The sequence below is a fragment of the Poecilia reticulata genome, linkage group LG18 (genome assembly GCF_000633615.1).
Source record: "Poecilia reticulata strain Guanapo linkage group LG18, Guppy_female_1.0+MT, whole genome shotgun sequence".
Lineage (NCBI taxonomy): Eukaryota > Metazoa > Chordata > Actinopteri > Cyprinodontiformes > Poeciliidae > Poecilia > Poecilia reticulata.
In genome coordinates, this window is record NC_024348.1 from 18,506,495 (window position 1) to 18,528,609 (window position 22,115).

General features: G+C 37.5%; 1 protein-coding gene and 1 long non-coding RNA gene across 2 annotated transcripts in view; one reads left to right on the top strand and one right to left on the bottom strand.

The window, feature by feature from the left end:
- The window catches only part of LOC103480753 (uncharacterized), a 51,205-nt gene that overhangs the window by 3,794 nt on the left and 25,296 nt on the right, over window positions 1-22,115 (top strand). The gene's annotated exons all lie outside the window — the stretch shown is intronic.
- Window positions 1,277-22,115, bottom strand: part of ppp2r5b (protein phosphatase 2, regulatory subunit B', beta) — a 47,536-nt gene continuing 26,697 nt past the window's right edge. Inside the window, exons 4-13 of the mRNA XM_008435916.2 lie at window positions 22,018-22,110; window positions 21,199-21,329; window positions 20,377-20,436; window positions 17,120-17,228; window positions 11,073-11,126; window positions 10,718-10,768; window positions 10,523-10,642; window positions 10,239-10,366; window positions 8,895-8,996; window positions 1,277-7,810 (exon numbers count right to left, since the gene is read on the bottom strand). Of these exons, the coding sequence (XP_008434138.1) occupies window positions 7,582-7,810; window positions 8,895-8,996; window positions 10,239-10,366; window positions 10,523-10,642; window positions 10,718-10,768; window positions 11,073-11,126; window positions 17,120-17,228; window positions 20,377-20,436; window positions 21,199-21,329; window positions 22,018-22,110 (1,077 nt within the window). The 3' untranslated portion in view covers window positions 1,277-7,581. The remainder of the gene's footprint in view (window positions 7,811-8,894; window positions 8,997-10,238; window positions 10,367-10,522; window positions 10,643-10,717; window positions 10,769-11,072; window positions 11,127-17,119; window positions 17,229-20,376; window positions 20,437-21,198; window positions 21,330-22,017; window positions 22,111-22,115) is intronic.

Genomic DNA, 22,115 nt, shown 5'->3' on the forward strand with positions numbered 1-22,115 from the left:
AATGATCATTATTCCTCACAGTAGGTTGATGTAAATATCCATACAGGTCAGCCTTTGTCCAGTTTGAGTGAAAGGAGGCGCGCGCGATCCCCGCTGAAGTAAAGCAGCGGCAGCGCGCGATTCAAAGCGCAGAGGCGCCAGCTGTGTGATTGTTCCGCGCGCTGCTAGCTTTAAATGCATAAACTATAAACCTATCCTTTAGGAATAAACCTGCTCTGCTAGTGAAATGCTAAGAGATAAAGAGACGCTTGCAGCCCGGCTTTAAAAAAAAAAAAAAAAAACGATTAGATTTTTTTTTTAAATTATTATTTTATTTTCCTAGAAATGTAAACAGCAACGCTTACCCTGGCGGCGGGACTAGTAAAGCATGGCGGGCCGCCAGGCTTATAATACACTGGGGGAACCTATATGTTTATATTTAAACTCTGTTTTTAATGTTTTAACTTAAATAATGTGGACTAAGTGAATCTAACTCAGGCACCTTGAACATTTGAGTTGCTGGAAAAAATGCTTCTCTTCGTTTTACAAAGGAGTGTAAGGGCCATGCTAACAATTTTTTTAAATTATGACAGTAAAATTATAATGTTACCAGAAAAAAGTCATAATAGTGTGAGAAATAATACAAGAATAATGTTGTACGACCAAAATTCATGATGTTATAAGAACAAAGTAATAAAAATGTGAAAAATGTTGAAATCTTATGAAAATAAATTCATATTACATGAAAAGTGACAAGAAAATAGTAATTTTATGATAACATAAATTATTTTAAAAATCTAATAAAATGAGGAATGTTGAGCATCTTGTTAAGTTATACTTTTGTGTCAGCTTTACAAATAGGACATACTTAATTTTTAACACACCAATATCAAATTATCAATAGCAGGACTTTGAAACGGTTGTGCAAACTATTAAACTACTAAATTTATTTTGAAGAAAGAATCGAGACGAACTGATCAGGTCAGATCTTGATCACTTTTTCCTAGTAATTTTACAACTTTCTTCAGATAAAATCATGTCTTAATTCTACTAATATTTAAAAACAATCTTAGGCTGGCCCTAATACGCCGTAATAATTTTTACCTTTGGAGCAGAAGAAAAAATCTGCAATGATTGCACTGATGTTCTCTACTTCGGAAATAGCAGAATTTTCACAAATATATGAAGTAAAAAAATTCAAGTAAAGCACACGAACATATTTTATAACCTCTCTAAATTGCAATATTTAAAGAATTTTTCAAAGTGATGACACAAAAAACAACACAGACTCCCAGAATGTTTTCTCAAAGTGAAATTTCATTTTGTTTTTTTAGCACATAGATGTTTTTTTTTCTCCAGTCTACATCCCCCTGTTGTTATGTTATTACATACAGTAGTTAGCTTCTCTACATTCAAACCCCCCTCCCTCCCACTGACGTGTTGGTCCCCAAAATATACATCTTTTCCAACCTCTCTATCATCCTCTGTATTGTTTTTATCATCAACAAAACAAACACAGATCATTGGGCAGACAGTGCAAATCTAGACGTTCTGTGAAATTGCTACGTAACGCAGTTGAAGTTTTTATTAACATTATATTCTCGTTCTGTTGCTCTGACTTATTGCCGTGCTTTCATGTATAAACTCTTTTCGTCTCTCCTCCTTTTGCTTAATCGTCACTGCCTGTTGTCATTCAGTCCCATAGCGTCACCCCTCTGATTTAAAGCATTTTTTTTAAATGTAATTTGGCTCAATAAACATGGCCAAAATATAGAAACATGACAGTCAGTGAAATCAACATGAGATGTCTGTCTGTTGGGTGCGCTCTGAAAACACTCCCCTCTCCTCTCTCACTTTTAGACTTGGATTAGGGCTGGATTAAGGTGAATTTATCAAATACTCAGAAAATCTGAGAGCAGTGAGAGCTGGGGTTTTGTTTTCCTGGAGACAGAAACAAGCAAATGTTTTTTTGTGTGTGTGTATTTGTTTTGTTTTTTTAGTTTTCAAGCCAAAACACTATAAAAAATTCAAATAAAAATTTCAAAAAAGAAAGAAAGAAAGAAAGTTTGTGCCAGAAAGGTGAGACTTTTGTCTTGGCTTACATCAGTTGTGTTTTTTAATAGTTGCTTTCCTGAATCAAGACAAAGTTTGAAATCCATCTGAATGTTTCCAGATTAGAGAAAGTTATTTTTAACAGTTTTATTATAACAGCGACAGCATTCATTAACATTTGACCTAAAACTGCTATGCAAGTTTTCCCAGATTCTGTTATAAGTTCATGATATAACTGTAAGTGTTGAGCTCACCAATGTACTTTAAAAAAAAATAAAAAATTCCTGCCTTATATTAAAAGCTTTGTAGGAATCAAGATGATAATATTTAGGTCAACATTTGATTAATTTTTAATGTAATCGTTGTTTTGACTCAGATAATTAAATGTCTGTTGCTTATGTTCAGGTATTTATTTGTTTTTTCTTGATGTTTTACCTCTATCAGAATCTTAAAGGGATAATAATTCTGGTTTTATTTTGAAGTGGGGTTCTGTAGAGTTGCATCAGCTGTCAACATCTTACCGGTGGATCATTCTGTGAGGTAATATCAACAAAGCTGGAGTTTCTTAGTGAAAACTGAAATTGACAAAATCTGAAACTCAACTGAGAAACAAGAGGTGCTATGGTGCATCTTCACATAAAAAAAGGTGTTTCATGCTTTATTTTACATTTTTTTATTCTCTGACTCGATAGATGGAGAGGTTATGGAGTTTTTAAAAAACCTGCTACAACTCTACCCAGAAAACTGTTAGTTGTGCAACTCAGTAAATTGACTATTTGCTGTTTGGGTTATGAGTTTATTGCATCTAAATCTGAGTTTAGGAACATTTCCAGATCTCTGTTGTTGACTATGTGTTCAAGGCAAGTGCTTAACTACGCTGGATAGTAAAACAACTATTTTTGTATTTTAAATTGCAACTAACCACTACTATATGTAACCTGACGAATTTGATTGAATGTAATTAGATTTATTTCAACTCTTTAGGATGAAATTAATCTAATCAAATCACCCCATTCACCAATTTGTATCCCCATTTTGTATTGCCGGTTCATGCCATCCTTCCCCACTTCTTCCCTTTAAAGAAACTATTTTGTAGCGTTTTACTTCACCCTATATTGTTTCCAATAAACCTCAAACCACCAGACAGCTAGAGTGGCGTATGTATACCAAAGGTGTCTGTTGATTAAAACTCAAAACATTTTTAATATCAGATTTGAATCATCTTTGCTGCCACCTACTGGTGAGTTATGCCAAATTAGGCCTAATTTGGAAAAATTTGCATGCAATTACCCATATTTATATTTATCCTATAAGCGCTGTATTCTAATAATAAATCTCATCTTAATCAAGGATTAGTTTGACACAAAAACAGACAAAAAATATGTATATGCTCGCAAATAAATTCAGGTAGCTGCAGGTTAAGCCATCAGTTTATGTTTGATTGTTGTATTTTCATGACCTTTTGAGATAAACTGTCATCAAAATGTTCAAATATCAAATGTAATTCCATTTAATTGTTTAATGTGATCTAACAGCATTTTGTTACACCCTGTTTCCATATATTTTGGTTCTGATCCCCAATTGACCCGCTGAGTCACAAAAACACCTTACAACCGACTCAGAGCAGAACATGGAGAGTTTTTGTAAATAGTTGGATGTCAAAGACTTTAGAAAAAACTGTTTGAAACAAAATGTTCTGTGGTAGATGCCACCATGTTGTGATTTACAAAATACGGTATGAAACGACCAGAACTGCAATGGTACAAAATGTTTAAAAGGCTGAGTGACCAGGATGATATTTGCAATGAACTGGAATAATATAAACAGGCTGAACTGAGGGTGATGTTGATAAAATAAGTCTATTTAAAATCCTTCTTCACCCAATGGAAGTGGAAACTTTACTCCTAAAGCTGTAAATAAAATGAATTTCACAACTTTGTTGATTCAGGCTTGATCTGGTGTGTGTTTGTAAGAGTTTCTGAAGGTTTGCCACAAAGCAGCTGACAGGTAGCTCTGCGTTTTTAGCATTTAAAAAAAGAAACAATCACTTACATCGTGCGGTACATTCGAGAATCAAATCCCCAATCCCTTAAAAAAGGAGAGGAGAGAGAAAACGAAACAAAGAGAAAACTGCTTCTTCCTCTCAATCTCTGTCACTCTTTCTACGCTCGTCTTCTGCTCACCGATTCTCTCACTCACTCACTCACTCACACACACACACACACACACACACACACACACACACACACACACACACACATACACACACACACGCATCCACAACCTGAACATCACCTCCAAATAAGGTTACATTTCCTGATCAAATAGAAAATAAATAGCATCAGAATTGATTTTTTTTTTCCCCCACAAAATGAACAAAGTCATACAAAAAGACAATAAAATGAACAACATAATTACAAAGCAAAATCATTTCTCGTCAAATTTACAAATAATGTACCTTAAGACAATGTGAATATCACGGACGCAGCAGGAGATAAAACAAGAGTTTCTTTTATCCTGTCTGACTCCCTACAAACACACAGATTATCCTGAAAGAATGAAAATATTGCTAAAATAACTTTTTTCTGTTTTTCTCCCCTCTTCGTCCCACTACTCTATTTTAATGATCAGACAAGAATGAACAATGATTCTGTTGATTCACAATGAAAAAGTTTTCATCTCCATGGTCACCTTCTAGCAGCTTCAGGTCGGCCGGACTTACAGACGCTCCGGGTTCGGAAATCCAACCGGACTGCAGCACTCCTTTTTTTCTTTTAGTTTGAAACCGCTGTGGTGTGCTTCATTTATTCACCTGTTATGTTTTAGACCCGATTAACCAAACTACTGCGTTAATTCAACTATTGTCATCGTGAGTTCATTATAATTAGAGCAGAGCAGCAAACTGTTTTATTAGTAAGCTGGGCTGAAGCTGCATTTCCACCACTTGACCAGCCGGTGGCAGTAGAGAGACCGCTACATTTCATTTAGGATGGGGTGAAGAAGATGGAAGCTAGCTAACATGCATGTAGCTGCATGATCTGTATGTTTTGCACATGTGCTAAAAGAAATACTTCCAGCTGTGAGGGAATTCTTATCTATTTGTTTTTTCTTTTTGTATTTCATTGTAATCATAAAAATAATATATGGCATGAAGGGAATGAAGATAAAATGAAGATAAAACCGATTTAATCACATTTGATAGGTCTTTCAGAGGGCGCATCAACAGCGTAAATATCTTACAGTCCCCTGAGTCCAATACAATTCAACTGAATTATAATATTCAAACTAAATTATGACACTTAGAATTCATTAAGATAATTATTACATTGTCCAGGAAAATCAATCCTCTTAAAGCAAGTAGTATTTAAATTAAGATAAATAAATATGCTGCACTTTGTGGATGATTTTAAGAACTGTCTTTTGGATTTTTGAATCGTCCCTTTAAGCAGTAATGAAATTAAAATGTAGGAGGACACTTTGGAAAAAAACCTGGGGAACTGCTGTAATTTAGCTTCTCCAAGGTAATTTCTGTTGGTTTACGGACTTGGCATGATGTTAAACACATGCACACTTAAAATGAGCAAACTGATAAAACTCCATCGAAGCCTAAATTATGAGCTTGTCATTCTTTCCATACACATTTTCTTTAGCTTTGTTTTGTTGAGGAGTACGGAAATTTTTAACTGCCAGAACTTGGAAATAAATTCAGGAGCAGCATCTTGTTAAATCAAGAAAATGTTTTTTGTTATAACAAGATGGGAATCTTGTTATAACAAGATTTATATATTATTAAAGCCAAAATGTCTTCTCATTTAAGTAAAAAAAGTTGTGACAGTAAATAGCAACATATCTTGAGATTTTTAGAAGTCATCTAGAGGAAAAAGGGTGAGAAGGAGAGTTGCAGTGAGCCACTTTAGGCTTTTTTAACGAGACGTATTCTGTCAGAAAAGCACTTTTACATGTGAGAAACTTTCTCCTTTTAACAAGTTTTACATTTCCTTTTACCAAGATATAAAACTCATCTCATTATAGCAAGTAACTTTCTCATTTTAACATTTTTGCATCTTGTTATCGACAAACATTTCTTGTTTTAACAAGTTTTGCATCTTGTTATAACGACAAAGCTTTCTTGTTTTAACAATACATTTTCTCGTATTAACACAGTTTACAAATCCTTATAACAAGAAATAAAACTTCTCGTTGTAATCACAAAAAATCTCGTTTTAACTAGATATCGCTCCTAAATTTCTTTCCAAGTTCTGGCAGTTAAGTGCTTCCGTAGGGAAAGGATTGCAACACGTTAGCTTCTCTAAGGTCAGTGCTGATCTTTCCGATTTGGCGCTGAGCTAATTAACACCCACCATCTTGCTGCAGACCTAAAAACCTGATAAAACACTTCCTAACGATTATTTCAGTAAGTGTATTTTTTTCGCATTATTTTGCTGCTACTTTTTCTCTTCAATTATAGAAAAAAAGCAAGAATGTGCTTAGTTTTTCCCGTATATATGTATGTTTGTAGTAAAATCCAAATGTGGTCTATGATGCTTGCAGCACATCACCAATGTCAAACATTTCAAAGTAAAAGAAAAACAGCTGCTGCCGGTCCAGTTCATTCCCCCTCGTTAAGGTCTGTTAAAGGGGTATTCTGCTGAATTTCAGCACTCACATTATGGCCTCACACAGCGTAAAAATTAGGATTTCCAGTCGGCCTTCCCCTTTTTATGGTTTCTGCTACACTAGTGTTTCTCCCATAATACACTACAGAAATATCCAGACGTATGTATATCTATATATATTTATATATATATAAAAACATCATCATCAGTAGTAGTTAGAGTAGAGTAGTAGTAGTAGAGTAACAAGTAAGAAGAAGGAACAATATTGTACTTTATACCAGAGTCATCACCTTCTTCATTAAGGTGCTCCGTCGGTGGCGCCCAGAGGAGTGGGAGGAGTCAGCGCCACACCTGGCTGTTTGTGTCTGAGTAAATCTGTGTGTGTGCAGGTGTTTTGTTTGTGTGAGATTCGTCTCCACAGCTCCTTCCTCTGATATTTACAGCAGATACCTACATGTTTGTGGGTTGCTTGTGTGCAGCGATCGCTTTTGACATTTGTGTGAAATTGCTTCGTCTGTTTTTGTGCTATGCACGCGAGGAGTTAGCATCTTTCGGCTAAAAAGGTAAAGATGAGGCCACGGTACGGGACTCTGTTGGTCAAATGTCGAGACGAGTTGGACACCAAAAGAGACGCTCTTTTTTCTGTCTCTAGTTTTGCAAGTTTACTGAACGGGATATTAAATAACGTGACAGTCTGCACCTGTTTGGAGTTATGATCTGCAACATGTACAGCTAAAAGTGAACCAGTTTCACACAACGCTGTCGGAAACAAGGCATCACAGAGATCGCACCTTTGTACAAGAAGCTGCCACCTCCATGATACAAGATAAAAACAACGGATTTTATACCTTTTCTGTCTCCCAACACTTTTCACCACCAACCTCAAGTCCCACCACCCTTTCCCCAGTATTCCCCCTCCTGTGTGCAGCGGCGCCTAGGTGGCGCTCTCCCCGGCTCCGGTGGAGGCGCCGCTGGGTTTGGGCTCGGGCTGGTCGGACTGGGCCGTCTGCGGGGACGAGGGGCTCAGCGGGTCTCCTCTCTCGCCCCGCTCCTGGAGGTTGCGCTGGTTCCTGGCGGCCTCCGTTAGCATCTGCATGCGCCGCTCCTGGTACTCCTCCAGGCCTCGCCAGAGGTCGGCACGCTCCCGCTCCCGCTTCATCTCCCTGGCCGGGCGCAGACACAGAAACCAGCAAGGTTAGGAGAGAAGAGAAGGATTTTATTTAGGAAAACTCATTGAAGAGCCATGAATTAGAGTTACACAAGTCAGTAAAGTCTTTAAAAGCCAAATCACTAAAAAAAACTGCAGAAAAAAATCCTTCGTCCCACTCCTTTTTCCATTTCATTCTTCCTTGTGTCCTTCCTTCTTTTTTGTCCTTCCCTTCCTTTCCTCCTTGTGTACTAATGTCATTTCTTCCTTCATTCTTTCTTTCCATTCGTCCTTCTCTCATTCCCTCCTTCCCTCCTTCCCTCTTTCTTTAATTATTTTTCTTTCCTTCCTTCCTTGTATCCTACTGCCATTTCTTCCTTCCTTCCCTCTATCCTTTCTTCTTTGCTTCTTTCCATCCTTTCTTCTTTTTTTCTTTCCTTCCTTCCTTGTGTCCCACTGCCATTTTTTCCTTCCGTTCTTTTCTTTCTTCGTTCCTTCTCTTTTTCCTTCTTTTCCTGCTTCCTCCCTCCCTCCCTTCCTCCTTTCCTTCCTTCCTTCCTTCCTTCCTTCCTTCCTTCCTTCCTTCCTTCCTTCCTTCCTTCCTTCTTTCCTTCCTTCCTTCCTTCCTTCCTTCCTTCTTTCCTTCCTTCCTTCCTTGTCTCATTATGATTTTTCCATTTAAAGTTCTGACCACAGAAGAAATATCTGCCATAAAATCTAAGTAATCTTTAACGTTTTAAAATTATTAACCAGGAAAGTCAAACAAGTAAAAGTTGGGAATTTTTAATCAGTTGTTGTGGAAATAAAATTAATTTGTGAGCTTCTTTGGAAGCGCTGCTTCACCCTTCCTTCAAAGTTGGAGAAGAACTAGTTCCTCCTCCTAGCAATAAAAGTGACTTAGTTAATGTCTCTGAACTGATTCTTATCTCCAGTTTGAAACTAATAAACAAAAGGATCAGGATTTTGTTGCCGGCTGACGTTAACCACACTAACCTCTGGATTACCATCTCACTGGACAGATAATGGAACAAGAGCTGATTTAAAAATGACTCCTGTTTCGTTCTGTCGCTGAACACAACACGACGGTGAGTCATACTCACTTCTGTTTCTCCACTTTGTAGGAGGCAGTGAGGTCATCAAACAGTTTGCTGTTCATCTCCATGAAGGTCTTCAGCACGTTGTAGATCAGAGACACGATGGTTCTGCAGGAGAACAGAAACACTTTGAAAATATTCACGTTTTAGGACAAAATGGACAATCTGAATTAATCAAAATGTTGAGATTAAAATGCAAATAGAGACTGACACCCCCCATCAACATTTAATAACTTGTGCAGCATAAAAATATGATGAATGAATGTGATCAGTTCATCTCACAGCAGTTTCACTCTTAATTTTTAATAGTTCACTAATTCACTTTTATTCTGTGTGAACTGAACTTACATGACACAAAAGTTACTTGTCAACACTGACAACTCACAAAGGATGAATACGCTGTTTAATTTGATAAATTTAACAATAATAATTCTTAAATAATTCAATAATCCTTAAATAATTCTTTTAGTGTTACAAATTGTCTGGGTTTGTTTAAATTGTATTTTGAGCTAAAAATCAAAGTTTGAGGGTATTTAAGCATGTTGGTCAACTTAAAGTTTATTTATTCTTACTGAAATCATTCTTTGCCTACAGAAGAGGATTAGGGCCACTGGAAAAAAAAAATCAATTTTCAACATATTTAAAAAAAAAAAGAATTTTGGGAAGTCAAATTTTTGAGATTAAGAAAAAAAAACTGAATTCTAACATTTAAGTCACAATTCTACAATGGTGTATTTAGAACATTATAGATAGAAATAATGTGGAGTAAATTTTTGCGAAAATGTTTTTTGTTTTTTTTATCTTTTAAGATGTTTTCTAGAAAATTTCTGATTACTCTCAACATTTCTGAGTTTTCTGGTGGAAATTTACTCCTTCTCTATTTTCTTCTATTGGCATCAATAGATGTGAATAGAGTTTGCACCAATACATGGGAATAAAAATACAATTCAAACTTTTTTCTCAGAATGTTGAAACAGTCACAATTGTTTTTTGTTTTACTGAGGAAAATATCTGAATTCTGAGTTTGAAGTTAAAATTCTGAGATTATACTTCACAAGAATTCATAAAAAAAACAAAAAATTCTGAAAAGAAAATCAGAATTAAAAAAAATAATCTGAATTTAAAATCTGACATTAATGTTAAAATTCTGAGATTAAAACAAAGTAGAATTTTTAAATGTTGTCTTTATCAGAATTCCAGAAAAAGAAAAGTAATTTTTTTTAGTGACCCTTACTCTCTTTTCTAATATACCCTTTATATTTGACAACAGATTTGACGTTGACATGTCTCGTTTAATCTCTAAGCAGAACTCCATAGATGAAGTTGCGCGGCGTGTCTGTGTGGCCGTACTGGTTCCAGTGCTCCTTGGAGACTCTGTAGAGCGTGGCGAACACCAGCGGCAGGATGACTTGACAGTTCTCCTCTATCAGGCTGAGGATGTACTCGTTGTTCCAGAAGTAAAGAGCGCGCTCCGCTACCTGAAACACACAGAGCAGCAGAGTCTTATCTCTAGATCGTACGATTACTGTAGCTTCCTAAACTCCCCAGAAACATCTTTTTTTTTTTTTTGCTGTGTGAGTGTGATTTCTGTGGGTGTTGTATTTTGTTTCTCCGGTTTGCTGCTCGTTCATCACCTGAAAGTGAGGGCTGGAGATACAGGCTGCTATCTGCCTAAAGAGAGGCTCCTGGATCCGGATGAACTGCGACGGCTCTATCACATCCAGTATCTCCTCAATCTCCCCCAGGAACATCACCTAAAATCACAGATACGTTTTTATTTTATGACACAGGAGGAGGAGGAAAGATAAATCAGCTGGTGTCTTCTTTACCTCTTTCTGGGTGCAGGTTTTGGGCCAGTACTTAAGCAACCCCCTGATGATCTGCAGAACAAAAACAGTGCAAATGATACATCTGTATTCATAACACTCAAATTAGATATATGTATCTTTAAAAGTTAAGAATTTAGCTTTCCAGACATTCGTTCTAGTTGGTATGAAGGCACAAACATTCATTTTATTATCAATAATGTTCCTGAGAGTAGGGGTAATGTGATCACATGACAAAATTTTAGGCCCCACAAGGCTAAAATATCTTGTTTTCCATATGCGTTACACTTTTCCAATGTCTCACTCTTCTCACTCTGAATTAAACACTTTATTTGTGTTTATTGAGTTGTTGTCTTACGTATTCGGTCACTGTAGCGTCTTTCTCCATGAACTGCACCACACAGTACGCTAGCTGCAACGACAGAAGCACTTTGGTTTGAAATAAAGAACAGATAATATATCAGGTCATAGATTACTGATGAGAAATAAGGAAGATTCATTTTAGTGATGAGTCTGATTAAGTTTTCAGTCTTTCCAAATAAATAATGAAAAATGTGTCGTGTGGAGTCCCACAAGCTTTGGTGCTAGGCCCCAGATTTTTGTGGTTCATCAGGGTTGTTGATGCAAATTTGCAAAACTGATGTGAATCTCTTAGTACGCACTGAAAAGTGTTTCTTTTCTCTGGATTACACATAGTTCTCATGTGATGTTACACTTGCCAGGTTTGTAACTGACAGCCATGTTGATACAGCCGTGACCAACTGTCATGGAGTTGCTATGACAACAGTAAAGAAGCCACAAGCTTAGAACTAACTCTCGCCTCGTTCCTATCTAATTTATAAACCGTGTAAGATAGATAATAAGGTAATCATACTTCATCATTATAAATAAAGTAGAAATAATAATAAACATGCATTAAATAAGTAGCAGTGACAGCCTTATGGACACACACACGTCGCTCAGTATATTGTTAAATATATATTCAACATTTAAAATGCACAGCTCTGGAGACTCTGTGTGTGTTATAAAGTCTGATGGACTCAGGCCTTTCTGTAGCGTTCCTCAGCATATCTAGGATGTAGTAATCTGCATCTGCTCCTCAGGCTGTCCACCACACAGGAGAGGGGATGAGAGACATCATCCTACAGCTCTGGTCTTCTTCATCTATTGCAACTATTACTCAATTACAGTTTCCACTTTCATTTTGTTGGTCTTGAAGCTATGGTTAGTCTATGCTTTCCGCTGCGCTTGCCTACCAAGATGGCGGTTCAGTGGAGTGGATCACTTCCAATCCAGACTTGTGGAAACTATGCATTTCAAGTTTTCTAAGAAATTTGCCTTAGAGATTAGGCCAAAAATACTTGGCAAGATTGTGTGTTTTTGCAGTATTATTTTGTTACTCACGTAAAGATGCACAAATAATATTGTGGCCTTTTTGTTTGGACATATATGTACACGTAATACTGGAGAGAAAATTCTCCTACAGCCGTCAGAGAGACGAGGCTCTTATCCCTCAGGAACCGCTGAAGGTCGGAACGACGGGTTTTCCGACCCTGTTTGAGTGAGTAGGACTACATCAGCTCTCGTCTGCGCTCACTTACGCAGAGACCAGTCTCTATTATTCAGTGTGTGTGTGTGTGTGTGTGTGTGCGTGTGTGTGTGTGTGTGTGTGTGTGTGTGTGTGTGTGTGTGTGTGTGTGTGTGTGTGTGTGTGTGTGTGTGTGTGTGTGTGCGTGTGCGTGTGTGTGTGTGTGTGTGTTTTGCGGTTGCCCCCTCCACCCAGGCCGGTTGCTGTGGTGAGTGGGCGCGTGTTTACTTCGGAACGAGTGATGTCACACACATAAAGTCCCTTCAGGCCAAATGTTAAACAGAGTTTAGACCTCTATTCTCTCTCCTCCTTATTGTGTTGCAGGTTCAATCAAACCATTTTTTTTGTTCATTTGGGTTACATATGGGTTGTGGTTACTGCAGACTGAGTTTGTGTTGTCAGGTTGAGACGATGTTCTTCCTCATCCTTACAGAGGTACAGTTAAGGACGGAGAGGGATACAAAAAAACTTGTGTGGAAACAGACATGTTAAGCTTAAGCACAAAGAAAAGCAGAAAGAAAAAGATGAAACCAAATCCTGCTGCTGAGAGGTGAAACTATTACAAGCATTAGAGAGGCATTAGAGGAACTGGTTGGGGTAAATATGTTGGAGTCTGTTGTCAGGTTGGGCTTGGTGGGGGCAGGAGTCATTGTTTGGCTACGGATTATGACCTTTCAGTCTTTTACAGGTGCTAAAGTGAGGATTCCACCCATACTAAGCTCACATACAGTAGAAATATTTCTGAAACGATCCGGTGTTGACTTCTAAAGAATCCGTTTCTAAGAAGAAGGAGGCAAGCGTGGCTCAATGTTCTGTAAAGTGCAGAGTTATGAAAAAGCATTTCTTCTTTTTTCACACTTTAATGTTTTAGATAAACTAATTTCACATCAGAACAAAGACACGCAGAGTAAATTAAAAAGGAGTTTAAAAACAAAGGTTTTATTAAGTTATAAAAGCACCGCTAGCTAAAAAGTTAGTTGCGTTAACCCTGAAGCACTAGTCATAACTTCAGCTACACTAATGCTAGAAGCTAATGCTAACGCTCTAAATTCAGCCATGTTGATATGCACCCCATGTGTCAATGACAACATGTGTTACAGGTACAGAAGAAACGTAACTTGCTGTACTCTATCCAGTGGTGGGAAGTAACGAAGTACAAGTACTTCGTTACTGTACTTAAGTACAATTTTCGTGTATCTGTACTTTACTTAAGTAGATTTAATAATGGRTACTTTCTACTTTTACTCCACTACATTTTACAGTAAGTATCTGTACTTTCTACTTCACTACATTTCTACAAACTGTCGCGTTACTCGTTACATCCAAGTCGCGTTGCGCTTTTTGTCCGTTWAAATGTGAAGTTCAGGGATTTAAGGTGGCGCCGTAAAATCCAAGCAATAACGTGACTTTGTGTCTGTTGTCAYCCATCGGCTCCACCTTTACTCGCACGCGGAGCTCCAGACATGCGCAGTGGTTTCCTCTGAGCGTCAGTAATATAATAGCGCTGCATAAATCATAAGATATGGCGACATGTAAAATCAGAAGCGCTTCGCTTTCACAGACGATGGGACTTCGTCCAACTTTTAGCGTCACTTAGCTTAAAGAAAGGTAAGCTCCGTGGACGTGATGCTAGCAAAGCGAGCTGTACTGAGACACATGTTGCATCTGCGATGAAAAAAAGTTGTCACTCATGCACTGAATTACTGTGTGGAAGTGTTGACTGAGGTGTTGCATATATGGGACAACGCTGTGACCAAAGTGTGCAATATAGTCATATGACATTCAGGAACGATCCGATTCTTCTGGACGGATCTTGACCAAGTCCTATAGTGCTGAAGCCTCACTGAGAGCCATTCTTTGTTCTTGTAATGCTCTGCGTACACTGCAGTAGCTATTTTACTTTATATTTAATTGGCGAATAAATAAAACAAGAACGTAGGAACACAGAGCATGCTCATTTCTCTTTGTTTTCGTCACCTGTCATGGTGGCAGACGTTGCAGCAGGAGGGAGGATGAGAACAGTCACGATGCTCCTCCTGCTTGGTTACTTCTTGCTTATTGGGCCTTGGACAGTGTTCATAGTTGAGCGTTGTTAATTGCTATGTTTAATGGTGCAGACAATTATTATTTCTGACATTGGCAATATGGGCAACTGCCCAGGGTGTTATTTTTTTAGGGATGGCAGGAGACCTCTGTGTATTGTGGCACATAGATGAAACCAAAACAGAATGAAGAAGAGTTTGAATTGTCACTGGTTAAATTTATTTCAGCTCTAAGTATTTAATATCTAGGTGTTTTTATGGGAAAGTGAATCTTTCAGATCAATTTGAGAAGCAATTTTGATAGGTGCACTTAATTTTATTGTCATGCAGCATGGGGTACTGGTTTTGATTTGGTCTTGGGTTCGGTGGTCTAGACTACAACTCTGCTACGTGGCTCCTTGGTTCCATGTCCTCCTCTGCCAGTTGGATTTCTTTCAAAATAAATGTGTGGCAAAAAAAGTGAAGTTCATGTTATGTTAGGACAGGAGACGAGATGTTTCCATCCCTGAAATTATGATGCATAGAATCACATATCTAAGTCTAAACTATGTTACAGAGTAAACTCAATAAAAACATGCTTTATCTGTGGCTTTGTTCATTAAAATGGCACATTTCTGATGTACTAAAATTAAATACGATTGGTACACTTAATGATATTAGTGATTAGGCAATGCATTCAGCAAGTACTTTTACTTTTAATACTTAAGTATTTTTAAAAGCCAGGACTTTTTTACTTTTACTTAAGTAAAATGTTAATGTGGTACTTTGACTTTTACTTAAGTACATTTTTGTCTGTGTATTTGTACTTTTACTTAAGTAAATTTTTTGAGTACTTTCTCCACCACTGACTCTATCACAGGTGGCGAACGTAAGGAGAGGAAACTGAACTGCTGCGGAAATGGCCTTCACCCCCTTCAAAATAAGAGCATGAATACAAACGTCTACTTGAAGAATCCTTAACAGTCCATGAGCACAACTTTAATGCAGAAATCAAACTTTATTTAGGTGAAGGTTTATAAAACAGCAAAGTAAATTAACGCTTCAGACTTTATCCGTAAAAATTAACTGTGCTAACCGTTTTCAAAGTTAGCAAAACTATCAATTCTCTCCATGTTAAACCGACAAATAACATCCGTTTCACCGGCCACATCTAGGCTGATTTATGCCAGGAACATAGAAATAGCTAAAACAGGACCTGTCCGACAACATGAAGTAGGCTAAAAGATCTCAAAAAAACCAAAACTCCCTGTCCAGACCTGAAGACATTCAGTAACAGATACAAACTCTTTAATGTATCTGGAAATGGTAACAAAGCCAAAGTGTTGGAACTGCAGCTATTTTTTAATAAATGTAATAATAATTTGAAAACTGCAGTTTGTTTTTATTCAGCTTATTTTTGCGGGTCATGCACATTATCTGAAGACTTAAAACAATGAATACGACAAAGAAGCAAAACTAGAAGAAATCTGAGGGGGAAATTACTTTTCCCAGCACAATATCTCCAACAGGCTGAACTTTAAATACATTTTTTATTCTGACAAATGTTTTTTTGTGGATTGTAACACTTATTTGTTGTTTTATTATCTTAGCAAACAACCAACTTGAGCTGTTGGAAAGGAAAAAATATGTTAAGGTTTTCAACATATAGGTTTTTTTTTGTTTGTTTTTTTTAGTTTAGGTTGTTTTGGAAGCTTTTGTTTTGACCTCTGACACACGAGAGAGGGATATATATATACTCCACACAGTTAAGAAAACTGTACAGTTATTTAAATTTTCTGCAGGGTTGTCATATTCTGACATTTCCACCCAGAAGTGGGTCAGTCGTGCTCCCGTGTCCCCCCCCTCGACCCCATCAAAGCCAGTTGTTTGCGTGAGTGACTTAATAATGCATGTGTGTGAACTGCGGGGGGAGCGAAGGAATGTAGGGCACGGCGGCGCCGAGACCCAGAATGCACAAACACAAGAGCCGCTGACGTGCCGGTGCAGAACAAGCTGTACCCTCTGTAGCAGCAAATAATGTGGGACGCAAATAAAACGCACAAACAGACAGACAGCCTGCCATCTGTGTCATCAAATATTGTGACTGCCTAAACACAAACACACACACCAAAAGGTGAGCCGTCTCGATTATCTGCGACGCAGTCCTGCCTCCTAGTGGAGAACGTGACACGTTGCAGGAGAGGTTCAGGCTGATTCTCTTACTTTGCTCTCTGCTGTTTGTTTATAGCCTTCGCTGATATTTGTGTGTTTTTAGATGTTGCTCATTGCTGTGTGTATAACTGCAACATTTCCTCTGGAGTTTTGTAAAGCAGCACTTGGATTATTACAATATATACAAACCAGTGTATTTTATTGGGATAGAGCAACATAAAGTAGCAAAGTAAAGCAAAACGTGGTTTTAGGAAACGTTTGCAAATAAGTATTTAACTCTTCTAGCAGGTTTTCTTCCAGGTTTGCCTTGAATGTAGCTCTACTCATCGTTGACGCTGCCAGTGCTGTGTTTTAGTGTCAGCATGGTGTGTTCAGAGTGATGCACAGTGTTAGTTTGTTTTGTTTGTAGCCCAAATTGAGCACCTTCTTCTGCGTGTCTCTCGTGTGTGGATCTTTTCCAGATGACTGTTTATCGGTCTCTCTGAATTGTCCTTGTGTTTTTGTGTGTGTGGTTGTTTGGGGACCGGTTGCGGTTGCACCCCGCCCCGCCCCTCAGTGACCGCTGTAAGGACAAGCAGGTGTAGCCGGCGGCTGGATGTTGTTGTGCTGAGGTTAGTCACTGACCTGTGCATGGAAGATGGAGAGGGATTTTGCTGTATGTAGCGGGATGAGGACCCGCACCAGGAACTGCTTGTGTTCAGCTTTCAGCGGCAGCGCGAAGCCATTTATGATGCTGAAACACACACACAAAAAACAAGAATTATTCATTTTTTTCCTCACATTATTTTCTGTTCACATGGTAAGAAATAAGTTAAAATCGACAGTTTCTTTTTTCTTTGATGGACATCAAAGAAATATTGAGATAATTTGGAACAACACTGATTTGATGAAGGCATAATTTCATTTCCAAATTTCACAGAAACAGTTTAGAAAGATATTTGTTTTACTTAGTTAGGAGCAAGAGAGCAAATTTCTACTCAAACTAAAGATAAAATGTGGCATCACTACTGACATCTGCAGTTATTCTTACAGCTTTGGCTAATTTTAAATAGAATCCTTATTGGCATCTGTTTGAAAAGTTTTATGTGGCTGTAAAAAATGAATTAAAATGTCATTTTTTACAGCCACATCACGTTAGCTGTTTGTTTTTACTTAACTGAGAAGCAATTCAGTCTGTATTTAACTGTTAAACTATCCATTTACTTTTTTTTATTTTCATTTTAATTTTGTGACTCTTCTAGGTTTTTAGTCAACAAAAAAAAAGGTAGATCAACTGTGAATAATCTGAAGTAGCTTTTGAGACAGTCCTCAGTTATGAGGATGAGCCATGATCTCGTGTTGCAGCATTTTTCAGTCCATTACCTCGGAAAGGCTGCTGCATTGTTAATGGATTAACGATGTAATTCTCAGCAGTGACGATGTGAAAACTGATAAAACCTTGTCTACACTGCAAAAACACAAACTCTTACCAAGTATATTTAATCCAGTTTCTTGTGCAAATATCCTACTACACTTGAAATAGGACAAAACTAACTTTCAGCAAGGCTTGCTTTAAGTCAATGATTTCTTAATATTGATGAAAAAGTTCTAGTTATAAGTGAAATAATTTTAACTTGTACTATGGGAAACATGTCTTGTTCCACTCATAATTGTACTTTTCCATCAATATTAAGGGATTATTGACCTATTACAAGCTGAAAAGTTACTTCTAAGTTAGTTTTTTCTTATTTGAACTCTACCAAGATATTTGCTCTATAAACTGGACCAGAATACTTGTTAAGATTTAGTTTTTGCAGCGTAATTCTCCGCCAACATCCCTGTTTGTCTGGTCGATGCGTCGTAGTTTCTGACTGAACTGCGGCTCTGAGCAGCAGGAGAGTGGGAACCAAACTTGGAAAGTGTGACAGCCTCTGAGCCGTTTGGATGTTTGTAAAGATGATTTATGCTCGTCTACCTGCCGGTCGGACTTTGTCTCTGGCTGCGTCTCAGTCTGCTTCATGCTGCTGCTGCTCTCATGTGAATTCTGCCTTCCTCTCATCTTTTTTTCTGAATGATTATCTGTCTTCTTCCTCTCTCTTTCTTTTGTTTTGCCTCCTCTCTTGCCCGTCGATTCCTCCCCCTATCTGTGTGTGGGAGGAGCTATAAATACCTCTGTTACCAACAACATGAATACAAGCCTCTCTCTCTCTCCTGCTCTTCTTCTTCTTCTTCCCCCACCTCTGACTCACTCCTCGCTCACTCATCCTCCTCTACAAGCATCCCTCTTCTCTCACCTTGGACTCATCCTCGTCTTCCTCCTTCCTTTCTCTCCTCACAACTCACTATTCAATTTAAAGGTCAGTTCTCTGATCACTGAATCATCGCCTGTAAGGGGGGTTGTGATTTGTATTTGAAAACAGGCTCATGTGTTTTTAAAAAAATGTCTTATACCTCTTAAATTATTTCAAACTATTAAGCAGTGTGAACTTAATAACCAGTCTAAATGCTCTTAAATAGTTTTTAATTTGTTTGGTATAACAGTTTTGATGTATTTGAGGTTTTGACCTCAGTAAATATACTTGCAAATTTAATTGTAACATGGTCAATTAAAGGAAAATGAACTATTATTAAAAAGATTATTTTTTTTTACATTTGCAACGTGAATAAATCTATCTACATACTCGTACATTCATATTTACAGCTCAATAAGTGTCCTGGTTAACATTGTTTTTGGCTCACTTGCAATTTAAATTTATTCTACCCAGCGTCAAAGTAAAAGCAAGCGGACATTTTTATTGGAGCTAAATTGTTTTCGTTTTTTACGGTTTTATCGAGTAGCCATAAATAGCGGCTAAGTTTTCTGCTGTAGAGTCCAGGCCAAACAGTCTAACGTTGGAGAATGGAAGAGTCATGCCAACAAGTCCAGATTTCATTTAGAGATTCATCTTTTTGGAACAAAACATGGACCACATTGTCAAAACTGTACTAATCTGTTCTGCAATCGTTGGCTACTCAACAGAAAGTAGGCCCTTCAAAATAAAAAAAAATGAATTCCACAATGAAGTTAACCTACAGTGGTCTGAGAATGACAAAAAGCATTGAGCAAAAATATAGAATCTAAATATTACTTATTTTTTTCCTCAAACAACATTTTTGACATTAGAGTTTTTTGTGATGGTAGAAATGTGTTTTAGAACTAATTATTAATTTCAACTTCCTGGATGAACTGGTCTAGATTGATCCAAATTGGGAGAAATTTACTGCAGGTAAAATATTAACTGATTTTAACAACAGCTTACTTTAAAAAATCCCAAACCTACACCTTTAACTAATTACCGTGTTTTCACAAATGGCTCAAATAATTTTGAGATTGTAGTGGAGTTTTAGTTTTCTTTTCTTTTCTTTTTTGTCTTTGCTCAGTTATAGAGCCGTCGTTCTTTTCAGAAATGCTAAAAATCTCAAACCCAGCAATCAGCTGTTTGTGCTTTTCAGAAAGGTCAAAGTTAGAAAACAAACCAGATAGCAACACCTTGATCCTATTACTGCCTCAGCGTCCTCCCTCTCTATTCATCTACATCTAATAGGTCTGTGTGTGTGAGGAAATGCGACTTGTTTATCAGTTTGGCTTCATCTCTGTCTTGCTCATTTTGTTTCCTTAGAGACAATTTTAAGATGTTACACAACCACATGACTCACAACACTTCGTTGAGGATGTCTCTCAGTTCCTGTCCCTATTTAAATTAATTTCTCAGTAAAATATCAGAAGATAATCAGTTAAGGAACAGCTGCCGCAGTGGCTGAAACTAAAACATCCGCAGCTCAGTCATGAACACAAACATCTGGTTATTGATGATGCGTTTTCCTGTTTCAGGGCATGTTTGGGTGTTTCTGCTCGTACGAACCTGCCCAGGATTTCCAGCAGCTCTGCCACTCCGTTGAAGTGCTCAGTTTCATAAATGAACCTAAATATTAAAAAGAAAGGGAAAAACGGTCACAAAAATAATGAGAAGGATGAATGATTAACTTAATTTAAGCTTCATTGATTAATTTAATGTCATTAACCCTTCAAGACCCACCGTTTTAATACTACTCTATCTGAATTTAAAGCCAAAAAATGTGCAAATGTTGAATTTTGATATGGATTTTTGACACAAACGTAATTGATCAGTTTTGGAATTTTATTTAGTAGAAAATGTTTTTGCAACACTTGTGCAAAATGCAAAATATTTTTATGTTATATTTAATAAGCATTCATAAAACCTTTTAAAAAGCCACAGAAGAGGCCGAACTGTTGTTTTTCTTTCGTGTTTTTCTATGTCTGGGTTTGCAGGGTTAAAACTTCACAGAATCAGATACAGGTATATTTATTATTACGTACTTTAGGAAGTTTTTTTTTCTGGTCACAATGATTTAACTCTCATGAGAAAACAAAGGTTTCATGCATAACATCCCACTGATTAGTCAGCAGTTCCAACGGTTTCCGTTTTAATAAAACACGGGACGACTGCAGCCTTTGTTTTTCTATTCTTAGAAACATCAAAACTAAAAGTAGCCTTCAAGTTTTTCCTTTCTGTAATAACTCTGCATTATTAAGCTGACACTATTCAGAGTTTTTTCAGAACATTAGCCTGTTTATTATAAGGAAAGTGCTGCCATTTATTGTAAAATAATAATTTTTAATGCAAATTGAGGCTTAATTTTTATTTTTTAAGTCCAGGTCGTACCTGAGGAAGATGTTGTTGATCTGTTTGCGGATGTACGCTCGGAGGCCCAGTAATTTTCCATAGACGCGGTGCAGGATGGTCTTCAGGTACTCCCTCTCCCTGGGGTCCTCGCTGTCGAACAGCTCCAGGAGCTGCAAACACACGTAATGTAATTACAGCCACGAAATATGCAGAGCTGCAACTTCACCGACTGCAATAATTCCACAAACACCCCGCACTTATCTCTAGTAGCGACTCTTCAGGAGTATTATTGCTTTTTGCTGCACTGTGAGATTTCAACGACAAACAGCAAAACTGTTATTGTACTAAATGATTAAAGACTTAAAATACTAACTTTTAGAAGTCTTTAGGATATTTTAAAGTGTTTATTTATGCAAAAGTATTTACAGCCCTTAAAGTTTTTAAGACTTTGTCACATTAGAAATATTAAACTTGTGTAGCGCTTTAGCACTAGCTTCCACTAATATACTATGATAGTGTAGCACTTTAGCATTAGCTTCTGCTAATATACTATGATAGTATAGGACTTTAGCATTAGCTTCTGCTAATATACTGCATTGATATAGCGCTTTAGCCCTAGCTTGTGCTGATATACTGTGTTTGTGTAGCTTTAGGGTTAGCATAGCTGACATTTTAGCTATCAGTGTCCACAACTGGCTTAAAGGTTCATAAAACAGCTTTAGCGTGATCTGCAAAATCCCAGTAAAAAACATTTTGAAGTTTGTGGTTGTAACATGATGCCGGTCATGCGAATACTTTGGCGAGGCACTGAAACAGGATCCTGTGAATCTGGGTTACACGAGGATGGGAGGGGATTACCTGCAGGACAAACTTCTGGTCGATGTAGCGTTTAGCCATGGATGGCTGGAAGTCCGGACTCTCCAGGAATCTCAGGAAAAACTCGTACACCAGCTGGG